General features: G+C 46.9%; 1 protein-coding gene across 2 annotated transcripts; it reads left to right on the top strand.

Moving 5' to 3' along the window:
- Window positions 1-1,057: 1,057 nt before the first annotated feature.
- Window positions 1,058-15,793, top strand: SIK1 (salt inducible kinase 1). Of its 2 annotated transcripts, none has more exons than XM_074904463.1 (14): window positions 1,058-1,139; window positions 2,594-2,830; window positions 3,665-3,781; window positions 6,323-6,386; window positions 6,608-6,769; window positions 7,047-7,171; window positions 7,286-7,409; window positions 8,394-8,617; window positions 8,858-9,007; window positions 9,647-9,769; window positions 10,020-10,245; window positions 10,922-11,197; window positions 11,747-11,978; window positions 12,781-15,793. In XM_074904463.1, exons 2-14 carry the CDS (start codon window positions 2,678-2,680, stop codon window positions 13,199-13,201), a joined length of 2,397 nt encoding a protein of 798 aa, XP_074760564.1. In that variant the 5' UTR covers window positions 1,058-1,139; window positions 2,594-2,677; the 3' UTR covers window positions 13,202-15,793. The 2 variants fall into 2 exon arrangements, with proteins under 2 accessions (XP_074760564.1, XP_074760556.1); XM_074904455.1 differs by lacking the exon at window positions 1,058-1,139 and adding an exon at window positions 2,145-2,352.
- Window positions 15,794-20,072: the final 4,279 nt, after the last annotated feature.

Here is a 20,072-nt window from a genome sequence, read left to right as displayed (position 1 = left end):
AGCACTAATTGAATGTTACAATAGCCTGGGCTGGCTGCGTGCTCTTACCCCCCTTACAGCAACTGGCATAGCAGTCCCATGACCTGGGTCACACCACTGCCTCCATGCAGGTGGCTCCTGTCCTTGGGCTCTGCAAGCCCCTGCCCCTTCCCAGCGCCAGGCAAGCCCTGCTAGTTGCCAGCCTGCCTGCTCGCAGTAAATAGGCATAGGGACGACAAGTATTTTGTGTAATGGTCAAGATAAACAAAGTGTGGGTGTTAATTTCTCTAAGTTTCTAGCAGAAATGGCCTGCAACGCAACTGGCCTCCCAAAGGGCTGGCACCCACGTTGCGGCAGGTAACACTCAGAAGAGAAGCAGAAGTCTTGCTTGCTTCACTAGAACGTTTCGATGGATGTCTCTCAAGTGTGTTGATGACACACAGCTCATGTATCACATAATTTGATTTATATAGAGCACCACATTTTTCTTACCCCATCTTCAGAGTAAATTTACAAAAAATGACAGAAAGCTTGCTCTCCTCCCATGGTGCGTCCCTCTTGAGGTCATTCACAGACCACAAGGAGACCACCAACTACAGGTGAAAGCAATTGGACCAATTACTTTGAAATCTTCAGGATGAAGCACAGGATATAAACCTCTTCCACCCAAGGCATCGTCTTCTTTCAGGCATTCATGGTGCCTCTGGGTAGAAGAGGCGGTGTGCCATTGGCCATGATGGTCAGGCTAGGGGTTCAGGCTAGGGCAGACAGTCTTCCAGTCAGGAGCCCAACCACCGACTGGAGAACTACTTGTCCGAAAAAAGCCAAGGCTGACTCTGATGGAGAAGATAAAGTTGAATAACAGATGTGGCAGGCACCATTCGAGATTTATTTTTGAGGCTAAACTCTAACGTGAGACCAAATGTACAAACATTTTGGTCCCTTGATGTGTGAGGGCTGAAGAACTACATGTCTGAACCCAGTGCATCTGCCGTTTCACATCTGACCTTGAGAGGAACCTCTTGGACACTTTCCAGGATGCTGAGCTTCAATCCCAACCAGCCTCCTTCAGCCTCGGTGTGCAAAGGCGTAACTTCCCAAGCCTCCCTTCCAGACTGGCCAGAGATAATAGCACCGCAGGACTATCCAGAACAGTATGAGTAAGTTACCGGAGTATTCCCGGACTGCATGTATATATACACGGGCTCTTTACTATCACTTCCCTTCCTGCCTGTGCCCGGCTGGTGGACCCGGAGGGTTGTCGGCCCCAGGCTGAGGTGCCGTTGGAGGGGCAGCTCCCCTCCATCGCGGCCTGGAAGCATCGGGACAGAAGCCGGTCCTGCGCGGGGGAAGGCGGGTCAGTATCCCGCCCGCGGGCATTGGTGCAAAGGGTGGGTGGGCGGCCACAGTCCTTAGGGAATTAGGGAAAATTGCTCCCCGCAGGGCTGCAGCCAGCGGGACGGTCCCCGCCGGTGGTCCCAAGGCTCCGGCGCAGGGCGAGGAGAGCTGGGATGGGGCTAACGGTGGCCTGGCACCCCAGCCGGCCGGGCTGGCCGGGCGCTTGTGCCGGGGCGGGCCGTGCCGCGTCCCCCCCTCATCGCGGGGTTAGCGCGGCGTTCGCAGCCTCCACATCTCCGCCGAGCCCGCCGCCCGGCAGGGTGCGGCGGCTGCTGGCCGCCGGTGGGCTCGGCCGCTCGGGGCGCCGAGGGGGAGCGGCCTCGAGACGGTTAACGGCGGCCGGCGCCCCGCGCGCCACCGGTTGACGCGGGCGCCGGGCGCGCCGGCAGGGGGCGACCCCGCCGGGAGAAGGGACGCGTCACGTGACAGCAGAGAGCGCGCCACCCCCCCCCCGGTCCAACAGGCGTGGGGGAACGGGGACGGGGACAGGAGACCCGGCGGCCCCCTCCCTCCCTGCCTCTGCCCTGACGTCACCGCCCCTCCGTCTCCCGGGCGACGGCTCCATCAGCGCGCGCGTCAGCGCCGCCCGTTCCCTGGCAACGGCCCGGTGTCTCGCTCTCCTTCAGCCTCGCGCCTGGGCGCGCGTCTCTCTGGCGTCAAAGTGACGTCAATGGGCCCGTCTCGGCTTTCGGCGGTGGGCGGGGGGAAGAGGCGGGAGGGAGGGCGGGGAGTGCGCGGGGGGGGGGGGGCCGGCGGGGCTGGGAGCCGGGACATCCCGCGTGCTCCCGCCTGCCCCCCGGCGCACGCACGGACACACACACACGCACGCACACACGGAGACACGCGCGCGCACACACCCGCCCTCGCGCGCACACACACCCCACCGCGGCGGCGGCGGCGGCACAGCCCGGCGGCAACGGCAGCGGCAGCAGCAGCGGCGGAGAGCGACCGCCCGCCCGCCCGCCCGTGCGCCAGGTACGACGGCTCAGCGGCCGCCCCGACGGCCGGGGGGCGCGCGGGGCGGCGGCGTGCGGGTCCGTGGCGCGGGCAGCGGGCGCCCGGCGGCCGGCGCTGCCGCGGGGTTGGAGACGGGGCGGTCGCGGCTCCGCTCTGGGGAGGGGGAGAAAGAGCCCGCCGGGATGGGAGAGGAGAGGGAGAGAGAGGGCGAGGGTGTCCGGCGGCGGCTGACGGGCCGTGCCGTGCCGTCTCCGTGCAGGTGCGAGCGCCCGCGTCCCCGGGGGGCAGCGCGGATGCTGCCGTCGTAGGCGCGGCGCGCGCTGCCCGCCGGCCGCCCTGAGCCATGGTGATCATGTCAGAGTGCACCCCCGCGCCCGCGGCCGGACCGGCCCAGCAGCGGCCTCTGCGAGTCGGCTTCTACGACATCGAGAGGACCCTGGGGAAAGGCAACTTCGCGGTGGTCAAACTGGCCAGGCACCGAGTGACCAAAACGCAGGTGGGTGCGGAGGCCCGGAGCGAGGAGCCCGGCGGTCGCCGGGCCGGCGGCGGGGGCTGCCCCTGCCGGCACCCGCCTGGAAACCGCCGGCGGGCGGGAGGAGCGCGGCAGCGAGCGAGCCTTGCGGAGCCCGGCGGGCGCAGCCCGCCCTGGCGAGTCCATGTGGCGGCTCGTAGGAGCTTCGAGCCCCCCCCGTGTGCTCCGTAGAGTTCGCGTAACGTTAAAACCGAGGCAGAACACGTGAAAAATAACACTTCTGAGTGCTGCGGCGGCTTCGCTGAATTACCCCGCCTTAGTTTGCGAAGAAGTCCGACAGCCGAAGGATCTTTTGAAGACTTTAGGCGGGTTTAGTTTTTTCATTCGATGTGTGCGCTTCGAGAACAAAGAACTTGCAGTGTTATTTGCAGAAATCGTTCATTAGTGGGCATGCAACCGTATTTATATTTCCAGTGCGTGTCCCAGTCATACAAGTCACTGCGGTAGAAAATAGTCTGTTACAGGAATCTGTTTTTCACTGGCATGGGATGGATTAAAAGATTTACCGAATCCCGTCCAGTGCTAATTTCTGCAGTTCTGTTCGCTACCTTATGTGCAATCCTTTGACGTAGAAAAGAAAAACGAAAACGTTCTGTGTCGTGAATTCTGTGCGGGTCAGGAAAACAGAACCAGCTTTGTCGAATCTGTACTTTTAAAAGCTACTTTATTTCTGTGAGTTTTGTGTGTGTGTGTGTGTGCACGCGGGGAGGTGTCTTTTTTTTTTTTAAAGAGATCTTAACAGTAAGAGTACCTATCTTGTAATACCGGGGGTTCTTTTATTATTTTTTAAATCTGCAGGTTGCAATAAAAATAATAGACAAAACAAGGTTAGACCCGAGCAATCTGGAGAAGATTTATAGAGAAGTTCAGATAATGAAGCTTTTGAATCATCCCCACATTATCAAGCTATATCAGGTAAGAGGTCAGTTTTGAAGTGCCGCATGCAGATGAGATATATTTGCGCTCTTCTTTTGCACATGATTTTACATCAAATATTTGCGGAGAGAATGCATAGTTAAATACTTTTTGGAAAACACTTAAACTGGGTTTTTTAAAAGTCATTCGCCATTCTTTGAACAAGGTTCTGGTATGTTAGACAGCTTTTTGACAAAATGCACTGTAAAATTTACAGTTAAAACCAGGCTAAAGTTTGTTTCAGAGCAAGGAACTGATTATCTGAGCTTCTGTGATTAACTTGCCTTTCCTAATTCTTCTGCTTTTCCTGTGTGGAGGAGTGGAACTTCTTGCGTGCTTTTGATAAGGGGAAGACTTAAACTCACGTAGGATGGCAGAGAAGAAAACACAAAAGCTGAGTTTGCTCTTAAGTGGAAGGGATTTAAAATCAACAACAATTAAACCAAACCAATCTAAGTAGAAAATCTTAAGTAGAAATCTAATCTAAGAGTTAGAATTCTAATCTAAGTAGAAAATAAAAAGCCAATAAATGTTAGAATATGTCAAAAAACTACCTGTTTGGTTATTCTGTTCCGGTTTGTGTAGTTTTGAAAGTGAATTTTAAATATCTTCCCCCTTGTAGAGTTTCACAATTTGAATTTTGATTTAGATCTGTTCAGTTTCTCCACTGGTGGGTATTTTTAACAGTAAGAACAAATGAATGTGTTGTGCAGAAAACAGGATCACATCTGTCTAGTGAGCAAGGACTGCTTTGCAAATTCAAAATATTCCATCTAATTAGCATTTGGTATAAGTTCCTCTTAATCATCTTAAATCGTGCCATGTGGATTTAAGAAGAAGATGAGGCATCACAGTCTGTCTGGACCTGTCTGGAAGGGCAGGGGGGGAGAGAGCAATAGGTGGGTGAAGCAGCAGGTCTGAAAGTCCATCTGCTGTCGTAAAGACTATTATCAGCTGCTATCTTACCGTTGGGTTTGTTAGCTTTAAAAAAAAAAAAAAAAAGTTTAATTAATGTGTAAGGCTGGAGAGCCAGTAAGGCGGGTGCTTAGGCAAGGCATTATTTTTAAAGACCTTGACACACATGAAGTGCTTGATATTTATAGTATTAACAATCATAACAAAAATTATTCTGTGTTAACATCTGACGTCATTGTTGCCCATAGGGCAGTATAGGACACACAGAAACATTCTAACAGTTCAGTTGATTTCATTTCGGTGGAATGGTGTGGGTGAAAATACATTTCGAAGCTTTTAGAAAAGCAGGTTAAATTCCATCTAGTTGAACCACTTCACCTGCTGGAGCAAATGACGTTGGTAGTGGACCATAATTTCTTTTCAGTGAAGTTTTCTTTTCTTTGTTGTTGTAACTGATGCTTTACCTGTTTGGTGGAGACTGAGAAGCAGGGATGGAATTAGATGACATACCAATGTAGGGTGTGCGTTCTTGTATTATTTCATCATTGTTTTAGTTTCAGCACAGCGTCTTAATTTCATCCAGCTGGCAACTTTCCCAGAACACTTTCCTTCAGTTTTTTAAACTGGGAACCTCTCTTCCTTTTCTCCCAGTTCGTTTATTTTCATTTTGTGTCTGTGTGTACTTGTAGTGAGGGGAGGACAAGAGCCTTCGAAAAAGGTTACACCTTAGGAGCCTGGAAATTGCAGCTTTTGAAGTAGCATTGACACTTTTTTGCTTGTTAACCTGTTGCGAGCCTTCTGCTTCCAGAGCAAAATATCTGTTCCTTGAGAGTCTAATTGCAGATAGATGTCATAGTTTAAAATCTGAAATGCAGCATTTCAAAGATGTGCCATAGTAACTGAAGATGAATTTGGAAATGCTCAGCATTTCTCATTCATTGTTTGGTTTTTAGTTGGGTTTTCTTTTTTTCCTCCAAAGGAAAAAATGAACAACTATCAAAGGAAGTTGAACTAGATTGATAGGTGAACACTGGGTGATATATTGCCAGTTGTTGATGTACATCAAGCACTGCTGTTACACAAACAGCCTATTGTCACTTGCATGGGAGGCTTGCCATGACCCTGGCCAACACCAGATGGGAGTGGGGTATTTGATACTACTTCTTGATTTGTGTAAGATGTAGATATCTCCCCTGATCTGAGTACCTGCTAGCCTTGAGACAAAGGCGACTTTATGTAAACTTTAAGTGTGTTTGCATGTTCAAAATATATCAAATGAGTTAGAAAACTATATATGCGTATTTTAACAAGGAATTCGGGGAAGTGTATGAAATTATTGAAATGCTCATCGGTTATCTAACGGAGATTAGGTGGCATGGTAATGGTGTGAAGAACAATGGCATGGGAAGTTGTTGCATCTTGTAGGCACATACGCTTTGATTTGTTATCTTTTTCATTACCAATTTGCTTGGAAAGAACACTGTGCTGCAAAATTAGATGCCTTTACTGCCAGCTGCTGCGGCAATTAAATAATTGAACTGATATGTTCGAGGATACACTTAGAAAAATGAATGAAAATACAGAGGTCTGCACTTTTTTTAAGCATGTCCTCTCATGTCTTCACAGGTTATGGAGACAAAGGATATGCTTTACATTGTTACTGAGTTTGCAAAGAATGGAGAAATGTTTGGTAAGTCCTCACTGCCAGAGCTAACAGTTCTTTAGATTTAGTAACCATGGCTTTATAGTTGTCATTCCTGAGTGAAATAGATATATATATATATATATGCTGATTAAAAATCCAGGGCTGGCATTGTCAGCTGTCAAACAGCGACTGCAGCACCTGCAGGATTATGAAAAATTTCCTCCAGGTGTTTCTAAATCCGCTGCCTTTTTTATTTTGTCTGGCAGATCATCTGACCTCCAATGGGCACTTAAGTGAAAGTGAAGCACGGAAGAAGTTCTGGCAGATTCTTTCAGCAGTGGAATATTGTCACAGCCACCACATAGTGCACAGGGATCTCAAAACAGAAAACCTTCTGCTAGATGCTAACATGAATATCAAGTTAGCAGGTAATAAGAAATATAGGGTTGCTCTATAAAGATTAGGCATGTAGTCAAATTCAGTCTCCCTGGGATGATCTTATACATGTATTTATCGTTACTGAAAATAAAGCAAACATTACTGATATTCCTCTGAACATAACTTCTGGAGCAAAGAGAATAGCCTAAATGAATAGGCAGAGATCAAAACAATACATCTGCTCCCTTCTTTCCATTTTCTGCCACTTCTGAAATCTTAGTATGTGGTTGAGTGACGTCTTACCCCAGACCTTTACCTTCATTTCAGACTTTGGCTTTGGAAACTTCTACAAGTCAGGAGAGCCCCTCTCCACTTGGTGTGGAAGCCCACCTTATGCAGCTCCAGAAGTTTTTGAAGGCAAAGAATATGAAGGACCTCACCTTGATATATGGGTGAGCTCAATAATCCTTAGAAATTGCATTTCACAGTTTGTGAGGATCTGTGGGCTTTCAAAATCATTGCTTCTACTGGAGTCACTGACATGCTATGTTGTTTTCTATTGACAGAGCCTTGGGGTGGTGCTGTATGTTCTTGTCTGTGGTTCTCTGCCTTTCGATGGACCCAGTTTACCAACTCTGAGGCAAAGAGTGCTGGAGGGGCGGTTCCGCATCCCTTACTTCATGTCCGAAGGTGCTTTTCGCAGATCCTTAATGTTAGAAAAGGGGCTACAAATGAAGGACTAGCTGTCCTGTTCCTTCTTGGGGCAATGACAGATGGGGCTGGTTTTGCAGCTGGCAGTCACTTTGTCTTTATGTAATTTCTGTAGGGCAGCACTTAGAGTTGAGGGGCTGGTTGCACACGTTTTCTTTTCTGGGATCTGCGTATGGTGCATCTAAAAGGTTGTCGTTTCATTTCTTAGAGTATCTCTATGGATTACAAAAATATTTGACACCCTAGCTGGAGAAATAAACTCTCACAGAAGAGAGAAAACTGGAGTTTAGAGAGACTAGCCTGCAGTGCTGAGATGGGTGTAGTTCTCCTCAGATATTTTAACAAATCAGGAGGGGCGTATTTCAGTGTTATCAGTGCTGTCAAGGAGAGCAGAAATAGTGGGGCTTAGCACTGTTTCTTGAGCACTCCAAGAGTCTGGTGAGAAGGTACTGAAGAATAGTATGTATCACCTCTCTGATTTGGGTTTGAAAACAAGTGAATGTGCCTCTGTCTTCAAGTGAAAAGAATCTTTTGAAGTCTGACCTTTATCAGTGACAGCCATGAATGGCTTTGATTCCCTGGTTATAAACAAATAAGCAGTACATACGGACCAGGAAGTTGTATGTGATGGGATTCTGTACGAAATTCTGACCTCTTTTAAGTGGATGTAACATCATTAAACCTGCATCCACTCAACTAGCTCTCCTACAAGGTGCAAGGCCACCTGAAACCTGCCCGTATCCAGTACAGCTTCATTTCCTGTAGTGACATGTTGCTTTTGTGAAATGGATGTGGACATCTCTTGTGCTGTTTTGAATACCTGGTAGTCAGATCAGGCATCAGCTGCTCAAAATTCCTGTTTTCACAGACACCATACACTGTTGCTGGGAAGGTTTCTTAGCAGTGACCTGGGGCTGAGCTGTTATTTTTACCCCTGCTCATGAGTTTGTCTTTGTCATCCAGACTGTGAAACACTAATCCGACGGATGTTGGTTGTGGACCCAACCAAGCGAATAACCATTTCCCAAATAAAGCAGCACAAGTGGATGCAAGCTGACCCATCTCTTCAGCAGCATCAGTCTTTGTCCTTCTCCATGCAAAACTACAACTCCAACCTGGGTGACTACAATGAGCAGGTCCTTGGGATCATGCAAACACTCGGCATCGACAGGCAGAGAACTGTTGAGGTGAGAAATGCTTGCCCCTTAGATACATCCTCGGTGACTACCAGAATGCCAGTGGTGCAGTCAGATACACATCATTCAGTGACTAGCCTTGATCCTGTGTCACAGTGTAGTAAAATCTTCACTGCCCTTCTGGATTTTTACTTATTTTTTGAGTAGGCTATTATGAGGCCTTAGTGATGAGTTTTGGCTGCTTATATCCTGAGTTGCCTGCAACTCAAGGGTCCTTTCAATGTCTTCTAGTCTCTGCAAAACAGCAGCTACAACCATTTTGCTGCAATTTATTACCTGCTCTTGGAGCGCCTCAAGGAGTATCGAAGCAGCCAGCTATCGAGTCGCCCCACAACTGGCCGTCAGCAAAGGCCGAGGAGCTCCGAGATCAGCAGTGTTGAGGTAAGGAAGGGCATTACTTACTGGGAAGCTGTGGCCGTTGGCTCTCTTTTTTTCTGCCCCTTGCTCTGGGAAAATACAAGATGGCAATTCTCAGGCTTCTGAAAACCAACTCTTATATTGGTTCCCTCTGATAGGACACAGCCTACTGTCCTTCAGCAGAAGGTTGATTTAATATAAATGGCCTGTTTCCTGAGAAGTGACTGTGGGTCATAGTCCAAACAGCCTGCCTCGGGTACAGGTCAATAATGAGCCAGAAGATTAGGCTTCTCAAGGAAATTTGCCCTCTCAGGCATGGATTGGTTACACTTTGTTACATACCCCATAGGTAGGATCCTCAGAAGTACTCCATGAGTCAGATTGTGTGTTTTTCTGACTTTCTTTTCCTCACCCCCACCCCCTTTAAAGTGTGGTCTGGGTGCCTTTTCAAATTGTACTTCCAGTTAAATTGCCTGTCTTAGGAGAAGGAGGTTTGTGTTTGTGTTGGCATTGAAAGACTAGCTTTCTTAATCTTCCTAGAAAGTATGAGGAGAAAGCTTGCATGGAAGGTGTCTCTGATACTCCTTGAACCTCCAGTATCTGAAAAGTCATGTGGAACTGCAGTGTATGTGATGGCTTCTGTGCATCGCTCTCTCTCTCCAGATGCCTCAGGACAGTCTCACTAGTGAAACCCTGCGATCATCTTTGCTTTACCAGCAACCTCAGAACCTGATTCAGCCATCCTTGCAGGCAGAAATGGACTGTGAGATGAGCAATCCATTACAGGTTGGTGTTCTCAGCTATACTCTATATTACTTTTTTTTTTTTTTTTAATTGTTCTGCCAATCCAAAACAACAGGGGTTGTGACTCTGTTCTCTCCCTCCAATCTTTTGTTTGGCATTTGGGCATGGTGTCGTAGTAGCCTCTCAAACAGTATGCCTATTGAAGATGTGCCACAGGGCTGTGAAGAATATTAAAAGGTAGCACAGAAATAAGTGAAACACCCTTCAGTCTGTGATCTGACATGTTTTGCAGCCTGTGTTCTTTCCTGTGGATCCCAACTTCAACGGGCTCTTCCGGAACCGCTCCATCTCCCCCAACAGCCTGCTAGAGACCACCATTAGTGAAGAAGTGAGGCAAGAGAAGGAGCTGGAAGATGAAATTAAGGCGTATGACCACCCCATCTGCATCCCTAGCAATACCAGCAGGAGGCACACGCTGGCCGAAGTGACCACTCATTTCTATCAGCATGCCCCTCCATGTAAGTAAGTCTGGGAGAAACGGAGGGTGTCAGTAGTTAGAGGAAAAGGACAGAGAAGGAGTGCCATAGCAGACAAATGTCTGAGGAGTATGTGCTGATTTTTTTACCTTCACTGGGATAGGAAGGCCCAGAAAAGAGGTCTGTACTCTGCCCTCCACAGTTCTGTCTTCCCATAAATAAGCACGGCCCTTACGGAAGAGGTGTTGCACTGCTGTATTTTATCTAGATCACTTTAGAGGAGAGCATTCTCGCGAGCAGGACATAACCCTTCTCTGCTTGCTTCCGCTGTTGTACCTGGGGAGGTGATGGTGCCTCCATTAAAAAAAAGTCATCGTAACACATCCAGACCCTGTGAACTAAACAAACAAACAAAACGATAATCCCATGTCAGAGCTGTTGTGCTAAAGAAATTATGTCGGCCTGATCCAGCATAGCCGGGTGGTGCTGGAGTTGCTGGCAGAGGCCAGCTGGCTGGACAGGAGCCCAACCTTAGGTTATTCATTGATGACCCCTTGCTGGAGTCAAGCTCTGTGACAACACGAGTTGCCAGACACCTCTCCACCTCGCAGGTGGTTATTAGTGCCAGTGTAGTTGGGCAGAAGGCTCTGATGTCATGTTTGGTCCTTCCTGTACTCATCTTGGGAATGCTCTTTCTCTCCTTCCTTCCCCTCTGTAGGTATAGTCATTTCCTCTTCTGCAAGCCCCACAGAGGGAACTAGTTCAGACAGCTGCCTTACTTCATCTTCAAATGACAGCTCAGTGGCCCTGAGCAGCTGTTTGGCAGGTCAAGTAATGACGGGGAGCCCGGCCACAGCTAGGATGACGTCGCCCTTCCTAGCTTCCCAGTCTGACGCTCCGGTGTTAGAAGCCCAGGGCTGCATGGGAGGTGCTTCTCTCCTGCCTGTCAGCTTCCAAGAAGGAAGGCGAGCATCTGATACCTCATTAACTCAAGGTAATGTCTTCCTTGCTTTATTGCTGGGGGATTGCACCCTTCTGACTGCCACTAGAAAAGGGTAGCATGCAGGGATACTTACTTGCCTGTGTGTGTTACACTGAGGCCAACCACCTGGTTATTACGGCTCTTGTATTCACGGTCCCTGAGGGAGGGCTGGCTGCCCTGAGGAAGGTGCCTAGATGAGAGGTTCTCAGATACTGATTCAGCATGCCCGTGAAGATATTTCTGCTGCCATGAGTGGGATGGCAGGCTCCGCCTTCCTCCTAAAATAAGGGAGTGCACAACGTAATTTCTATCGGGTTTCTCCTTTGCTGTGCATGTGTCCATCTACACAGGGGTGCAGCTGTCCCAGACCCTGTTCCATTACAGAAGTTTTGCTCTGTTCATCAGGCAGAGGGGTGAACGTGAACTGGAGAGTCACGGTCTCTTCTAGCGCAGTTCTTACGCAAATGAAGGCAGCTGCCCAGAAAGGCTGATCTGTAAAGCAGGCTCCTAGGCAAATGCTAAGGAGGATTAAAGTGCATTTCTCTTCCTCATGTCCCACAGGCTTGAAGGCTTTTAGGCAGCAGCTGCGGAAGAACGCTCGAGCCAAGGGCTTTCTCGGCTTGAATAAAATCAAAGGCTTTGCTCGGCAGGTGTGTCAGTCCTCCTCATCTCGGGCAGCAAGGAGTGCCATGAGCCCGTTCCAACACACACAGCCAAACACCTGCATGTACAGCAGCAGTGGAAGCGGCAGAGAGGGAAGAAGCCTCCTGGAGGAGGTGCTACAGCAGCAGAGGTGAGAAGCTGGCTGGGAGGAGTTTTGCTGTTTTCACTGAGTTTACTTTGGTTAGGGGCAAGTGAGGAGGAGTAAACACAGTAAAAGAGGTTAAGGAGTTTGGTCACTGGGGATTCCTATCCTCCATCTTTGCTGTGTGGCAGCAGATGAACTGCTTGGCTTCCTTTGTGGCTTCCTGCACTTGCATACGTAACACAGGATGTGCAGTTCCACTTAAAAATCTCGACATCCAAATATTTGGAGGTTGCTGAATTGAGAAGCAATTTGGTACTGTGGGGGAAAACATTACTTCTCCCCATTGCAAGCTGTATTTTTCTTTGTTAGTTTTGGGAATGATTCCTTTCCTCCTCTGCCTTCTCCTGTAATTTTCCCATGGCAAGGAAGCGAGACCTTGTAATTTGGAAAAGTTACAGCCCACAAAGGAGGCACAGTTCCAGTGGCCTCAAATGTCATGTGTGGTGGCACCTCTTCATTCCCATAGATGCAAGATGGAAAATTGAGTTTCCGGTTTATCTGCACACGTTGTCTCTAGAACATCTATTATTAGCAGGCCAAACGGTGACTAGATAACTTTCTGGTGATAGTCGTCCTCTCCAACATGAGGAAAAGCCAACTGAAAACATGTTGACCTGGCATGGTCAGCTTGCTCTAATTGTACTGGCTGGGTAAGGAGACGTTTGATAGAGAGAAGGAAACAAAGGGGAAAGTTATGGTCAGAACCAGGGCCAAGAAAGGAGGAAGAAAAGCACTAGGCCATTCTAGCAGTGCAAATTAACCTCTTCTACCCTTGGATTTTGTTCAGAATGCTCCAGCTGCAGCACCACCAGCTACTCCAGACAGCTTGTCCCCAGACTTCTCAGACATCTGCAACAAATGGCGTCCCCTCCTCTGACAGCGTAGGTACCTGCAAAGCATCCAATTCTCTTCTGTTGTCAGAGCTACAAAGAGAGAACTCATTTGAGCTGGCCTTTGCTGGCAACAGCCAACTGCTCCAACCTCATTTCTTCGGTGTCAGCGTGTCACCGGTGTCCTCAGCAGCTCACCTTTTAGACACGCACCTGTACATCAGCAGCAACGTTTCTCCAGTTGGCGCCACCTTCTCTCAGCAACAGAGTTTCTCTGCGCAGTCTCCGAGCTATGACACTGTCACTCTGCAGCACGGGGATTGTGAGATGGAGGACCTGACTTCGAACCAGCTAGGGAAGTTTGTCCTGGTCAAATGAGAGCCCCGGCTGCTGCAGCTCACGCTGCTCTTGCTGCGAAGAACTTTCACCACTGTTCCATGGTGTGTGTGGATCCATGGCTGGCTGGTGTCGTGTGGACGAGTGACTCTCAGAAGCAATAAATTTTGAAGTATGTGAAGAGGCTGTCTGGCTCAGAAAGCTAGCAACTTTATAGAACTGAAACAAGCAATATGTATGTCTTTTTGCTTCTACTATTCTTGCACTGAACAAATATGAATAGAAACTGAATTTTTTAAAGGAAAAATAATGGTGGGGAAGATGGGTGGGGCATTTGTGGGGACAGGGAGGGATGTGGTTGGGGAAGAACTCTTCGGTACTGTACTCAAGTCAGACCAATACAGCTCTGCTGTTATGCAAGATTAGCAGCTGTCAGTAGTGGTGACACAGCAGGGAGAGGCTTTTCAAAGAAGGGACCAGAGCCTCCCTTTTTCACAATATTCATTTATGGGTTTGTGAAGATGATTACCTCTTTTAAAGAAAATAAACAGAAAACCAGTGGCATGCAGCATTATGCATTCATAGAAGACAAAAATGGAAGCATTGCCATTTGTTGGGGTTTTTTTTTCCTCCTGTTAACACTCATTTTATTTAAAGGAACCAACATCCCCATTCCACACCTCCTAGATACATATACTTTAAATGAAAACTGTGAACTTCTTGCTTGATACATCAGCTGGAAAAGCTTAAAAAGCCCTTCTAATTAGTACAGAAGCAAGTAATCTGTAGAAAATGTATCCCTTGATATCAGGATCCAAATTGCATAATGTCTGGTCTTTTGCAGGGATGTTTGTTTGGGGGTGGTGTGTGTGTGTATACATATGCACACGTGCACACATGCATATATTTTGTCAGTCTGAATAATCTGTAGGAATCTTCTTATAAACACTAAGTTTTTTCATATTCTTGCAGAGACACTGAGGAGGGAAGCATTAGTGCTGGTGGGGTGATGGGAAGGGTTTTCTTTTTAGAAAGCCCTCCTGGAGGTTGCTTACAAAGTTGCCTGAGGGGTATTTCTTAGTGCTGCACATTGTTATTTCCGCTGCTAATTATGTTTTTATGCATTTCATTATCAGGGTCCAAACAGAACTGACTCTTGGGGAAATGTGCAATATTGAGGTTATAATTATATACTGACAAAGACAAAAGGAATAGGCTAGAACAGAATTCTACTCTAACGGAGTACAGCTATTTCTGAACAAAACTGTATTAAAAGTGAGTAAAACAGCACAATCTTTGGGTGTTTGTTTTTGGTTGGTTTGTTTTTGGCATATTAGCAAAATGAGGTTTTTGGATTAGATAGGTGTTTTCGTATGGTTTTTAATGCTGTATATGTATATAAATAGGAAGCAGAAAACTATATAACACTAGTTATTTTTTATATTTTGTAATATGCTTATATTGTGTTTCTGGTATAAACCCCACTCCCAAGGCAGAGCATGACTTCTGTTGGTATCAACAGAAGTTATGCTTGTGTATAAAGGGGAGAAGAGACTGTGCTCCTACAGAAGTGAGTCAAGTAGGGCGTGCAAACTTTGGAAGCAGGTGAGCAAACAGTGAGCCAGCTTGGCTGGAAGCTGCCACCCGACTGTCAGAAAATAGCTGCATTCTGTCAAATGCTTAAAGGACCCATCTCCCGAGTGTGACACAGGGTGCCTTCAAGTTACCTTGGCTTTGTGCAACCTGCAGTATTACGCATTTGCAAATAATATAGATACCCGTTTTTTCGTTTGTTTCATTTTTTTAAAAAAGAAAACAACAAAAAAAGCCAAAGATTGACCAGGTTAATTGGTGGTAGTAGGAAGGGTTGAAGATGTCATGTGGCTCTGTCTGTGGCTCTCCATAAACAACCTCTTTATCTGTGTGTTGTATCTGTGTGTCTATATTGGTGCATCTCCAGCTTGCCGCTGCTGCTACATGGTCTGGAAGCTTCAAAGTGAGAGAAAATTGCTTGAGTTGAATTCCTGTTAATGAGTGGTGCCTTGCAGCAGAGAAAACACCAAAGTCTCATGCTCATTTGTAGTGGTTTGGAAAAAAAAAAAAAAGACAAAAAACCCAAAAAAACCCTGATTGTGGGGAGATGGCTGGAGAGGAGGGCAAGAAGAAACCAGCTCATCACAAAGCAGCAACTTTGCCTTCAGTTTTGTAAGGGGTAGCACGCATACTTAAAACGCAGAATTTCCTCTTCAATATTTGTTTTGTTTAATGCCATGGATCAAAAGGCCACAGATTCTTTTGTTTCCTGTCCTGAGCAATGACAAGCACTTTACTTTCATAGTATTTTTTTTCTTTTCCAATTGCTGTAGAACCTCTTTGGAATTATTGCTGGAGCAGAAAGAGGTCATTTTAAAAGTTTGGGTTTTTTTGTAGATATCTTGACAGTGCTGTTCTGCAGACTGCAATGCAATAGGGTATTTAAAGACACTACGTGATTGGTTTAATTAAGATGTATAGTTTATTTTTTATCATGACTGAACAATCATTTTATTTCTTATGTTAAAATGAGGTGTACACCAAAATGATTAGTTGATGTGTTTTATTTAATATTTAAATAAAAACTGTTTTAAAATTGTTGTCCTGCAGATAATTCTGTGGAGTATTTTCTCCTGATTCATACATACAACTTGCATAGTTAGGACTCATTTTAAAGCCTAAATCCATAGGACATTACTGACACTTTCTATTACTCACTAAATGAAGAGGAATGGCGGGCTTGCAAATCTGATAATGGGATATTGAGCCTTTCGTTGGTAGGCAATCTGTTTGAATCTAACCCAAGTCTGTAGTAATCGGGTTATAAAATCTGACAGTAAGGGAGGTCTGCGGAGTGAAAAATGGTCAAGCGTGGTTTAGTATTTACCAGATGAGCACTCTGTCCGTGTCACCTTGGTCTGAAAGAGGCCCCAGACAGATTAAGGCAGTAACAGAAAAAGAGCAAGGGGGGGGGGGGAGGGAGGGATTCCAGGGGTGCCAGCTTTCCTCCTGTAAAATGTAATTTGAGAATTAAAAGAGTACTGGAAAGGTACGGGCTTGGCTGGGCTGGGAATGGGCGTCCAGCGCTGGCTGCCCTGCCCTGCAGAGATGCCTCAGCTAGTCTTGAACAAGCGGAGGTCCCCACTGCGACCATGCGCTGCCCTCGCCGAGGTGGGGACGCACCTCGGCCCTGTGTCCTCGCCTCGAGTGGGGATGCACCTTGGCTCTAACGAAGGCACACAGCGTGGCTGCATTGCAAACTGAGCCGGTGGCACTGAAGCTGGTGGAGATGTCATTTACCAAGTGTGGGCTGGAGAGGGAATGGCCGAAAGGAGGGGAAGGGGGTGTGTGGCAGGAGGCTGCAGGGGGAAGGGGCCTGGAGGGCCATGCAGGGGGGAGAGTGGAGAAGGAGAGGCTGGCCTGATGTGCCTCTCGGAGGCTGTGGAACCAGGTCCTTTGTCTCTTCTATGGTTTTACTTCCCCCGCTCTGTGTTTCCTTTGAACCTTTGAGAGATGCACAGCCCTGGGCTGTCATCTGCACAGCATCCACCCAGGGTGTGAGCAATAGAAGGCTTTGTATTCTGCACATGCAGTTAGAATGAGGGCAAGAGGTGTATCATCTGCAAAGGTACCCCCAATATTTGCAACCTCTGGTTTAACTTGGCAAACACTTGGAAAAAAAAAAAAAAAAGAAAAAAGGAAGGGGGGGGGGCATGGATTTTTTCTTCCCAATGAACAATGGTGAGTTTTTTGAAAGATCCTCATTCTGAGTTTTTATTTTCAAATCCACTTATTGCATTTTGAAGGGAGGGGAGAGTGGTGGGAAGGTAAATCCAAAAAGTTAAACAAAATCTTGGGGACAATAGAGAGAGATAATATTTACATATTTTGCTTTATAAAGGAGTTGTTTGCTGAGCTGGAATTTGTAGAGCTCTGTATGCCTTTGCTATGACTCTCAAACTGGTAGAAAAGCACATGTTTTTCTAGGGTTGTGTTTTCAATGTGACCATCTGAAGTTAGGAATTTTGCAACTACTAAAAAATAAGGGAGTTATTCTTAATTATTTTTAATCTAGCTTTTAGTATGACCTGGTTTAAGAATAATCCCAACTGCTGTTTTCAGCTGGGTTCTCAGGGCATTATTTTAAACCCCAGTAATTCTGGGAAATCTCAGAAAGTTGCTTCTTAAAGGACATAAATCAGTGCAGCTCCACCAACTTCCATTGACATCACTGACCCTTGGGTATAGAGGCATCTTGACAGCATCATGATTTCTGTGAAATGGTAGGAAAAACAAGAACAAAGAAACCCTGGGACTCTGGACTCAGTTTCCATGTGTACACTGTTTCACTCTTAGTGCTTTAGTCACTGTCTTCCTGCTTTTCCTCTGAAATCTGTCTCTGCTCCTGTTTACCACATTTGTTTTTGTCTTTAATATCTCTCAAGATGCTGTTTTTCTTGGCTTCATTTCTCACATTACAACTTGGTACCTAGTTCCTTTTCCTTTCTTTCCCAGTCCAGGATCGGTGGTTTTTTTGCCCCCCTTTCAGATGGAACAGATGCTGGCAAGTTTAACATAGCCCCAGAAGTGAATGATCAAACCTTGTGGGGTTTTTTGAAAAAAGGAAATGCTTGGAGCTGGCAGGAGATGCTAGACTGGCAGCAATGAAAAACACAGACTGTTTTTGCGTGGAGTAAGCTGAGTGCAGACACCAAGCCGAGCACTCTGGTGTCAGCGTGGTCCAGCCATGGTAGCGAGGGGTTCTCACTGGTCTGTCTCCTCTTGCCCTCTGGCAGGCAATGCATAACTCGTCTCCAGACCCACGACCTTCTCCTTTGCTGTGGCCAGAGCAGCAGTCACACCTCAGTGAGGAAAGGATTTCCTCATGGTGAAAGGCATTGCCGTGTAATCTTGGCCTGTGTCAGCTGGAAAGGAGAATTGGCAGAAGGGAGAGCAGTTGAACGTACAAAATTATGCTGCATGAGATAGAAAGTGATCACTACTTCCGTTTTACTCATCCTGCAAAGTGAGAATAAGGCACGCTTCATGCAATGAAGGAGAATTAATTTAAGAACTGAAAAAAGGAAATATGTGCCTCGGGAGGACATTGCTTCAAATACAGTTGCTGGCTTATTTCATGACTGCTAACTACTTCTAGTGGTGACAGTTAAATCAATGATAAAGGTAATCCACTGTCATGGTTTATGGATTTAGCAGAACATCTGTGGGAGATCAGGAAAGACCTGGTCTTTGGTACAGACTGCCAGGAGCATGATAGATAGATTTTTAGGACAGAAATGCCTTTCTTCTGAGGCATCAGATATTAGTTCCTGCCAAAGGCAAGACATTCATGTGAGGTGAACAAACTTGATCATCACCTGCAATAAATTGCAGTTTCTTAATATACCTCTTATATCATATGTAATGTCTTACACAGTGGTTCAGACCAAAGCTGATCAGGCAGCTCATTTCAGAAGCAGACTCTTAGAGAAAAGGTGTAAGGACCGGGCAAGCATAGCACAGTCCCTCTCTGGTATTACCAGCTCAGCAGAGAGCAGACTGCGGTTAAGGGAATTTTTGACTGGCATCTGGCTCATAGTGTTTAACAGCTGCAGATGGGTCGAGCCTCCAAGAATTTGGCTAACTCCTTTTGGGATTCTTTTATAATTCTGACCTTCACAGCATCCTGTGACAACGAGTGGCATAATTCAATTTTGCATCGTGTGAAAGAAGTACTTCCTTTTCTTTGTATTAGACCTCCAGCCCGATAGATTGGGTTGTGCTGCCTTTCTCTTGTGAAAGCAGACACAACGAGTAATGCTTTCCTGCTCACACCTCCACGCTGCTCATGAGTTGTCGGGACCTCTCTCACACTCCTTTTCTGTGGAGGTGACTGAGCAGAACTCTACTGTATAGTACCCTCCCCACCCGTGGAAACCACTGCACATTTCCATGCCATCTCTTCTGTATCTTCATCGATTCTTCTGCATCCTCCTTGGTGTATGCAGAGCTGCATGCTGTGTTTGAGGCAGGGGTACCCTAGAAATCATCACTTTTTCATTCTCTCTTAATTCTGTAGTCATTCCTAAAGGTCTTTTCTGCCCTGTTGACAACTGTTGAACAGCGAGCTGGATTTTTCAGCAAACATGGGGACGCTGAGGTTTCCTTCTTGACTGATGTTAATTTAGAGTCCCTGGTGGTTTTTGTGTAGCTGGGATTGGTTGGTATAGCTGCTTGCTTTGTATTTGCTGCTGGCAAGTTTCATATGTCATTTCAACACGCTGTCATTCAGTTTTCTGAGACCACTTGGTTGCAGTTGGATCTTCTATGAATACGCTGAGTTGCCCAGGTTTTGACACGAATGCATTTGCAATGCCTGAACTCTCACTCTAGAGACTTTGCTCTTTCCTGTTCTATCACATATCTAGCTATTCTGCTCTTTGTTATACTTTCCGTCAATTCACATTGCCCAGCTTTCCAGCCCACAGGTCTCTGGATGGCCTCTAAAAGCCCTTTTTAAAAATGAATGTAACATTTGCCACCTTCTACTCCTGTGGTGCCTCGCCGTTTCAACAGCTGCTGTGGTATTGTACTGAATAGGTCAGCAGTTTCAAGTCTGAGTTCCCTCAGAGCTCTTGAGTGAAATCGTCTGGTCCCAGCAAACCGCTAATATTACTTTTATTGTTTTATCCTAAGATCTCTTCTACTGACAGTTGAATTTTGGAGAGTTTCTGAGGCTTGTTCCCTGTGCAGCCAGACACTGGAGTGGGGCTGGAGTGGGCCATGAAATGGAGCAGAACTACCATGAGTGGACAGATGGGACTGCATAGCTAGCAGCCGAGCCACACAGACCACATGCTGTCCCTTTTGCACCTCACAG

Source organism: Athene noctua, chromosome 1, assembly GCF_965140245.1.
Source record: "Athene noctua chromosome 1, bAthNoc1.hap1.1, whole genome shotgun sequence".
NCBI classification, from domain to species: Eukaryota; Metazoa; Chordata; class Aves; order Strigiformes; family Strigidae; genus Athene; species Athene noctua.
Note: the sequence above shows the minus strand (reverse complement) of the source record. Positions and strands in the feature narration are given on the sequence as shown.

Coding starts and splice junctions, on each gene's coding strand:
- SIK1 (XM_074904463.1), top strand. CDS start 2,678: ATGGTGATCATGTCAGAGTGCACCCCCGCGCCCGCGGCCGGACCGGCC. Junction 7,172..7,285: donor GACCTCACCTTGATATATGG/GTGAGCTCAATA, acceptor TTCTATTGACAG/AGCCTTGGGGTGGTGCTGTA. Junction 10,246..10,921: donor CTATCAGCATGCCCCTCCAT/GTAAGTAAGTCT, acceptor TCCCCTCTGTAG/GTATAGTCATTTCCTCTTCT.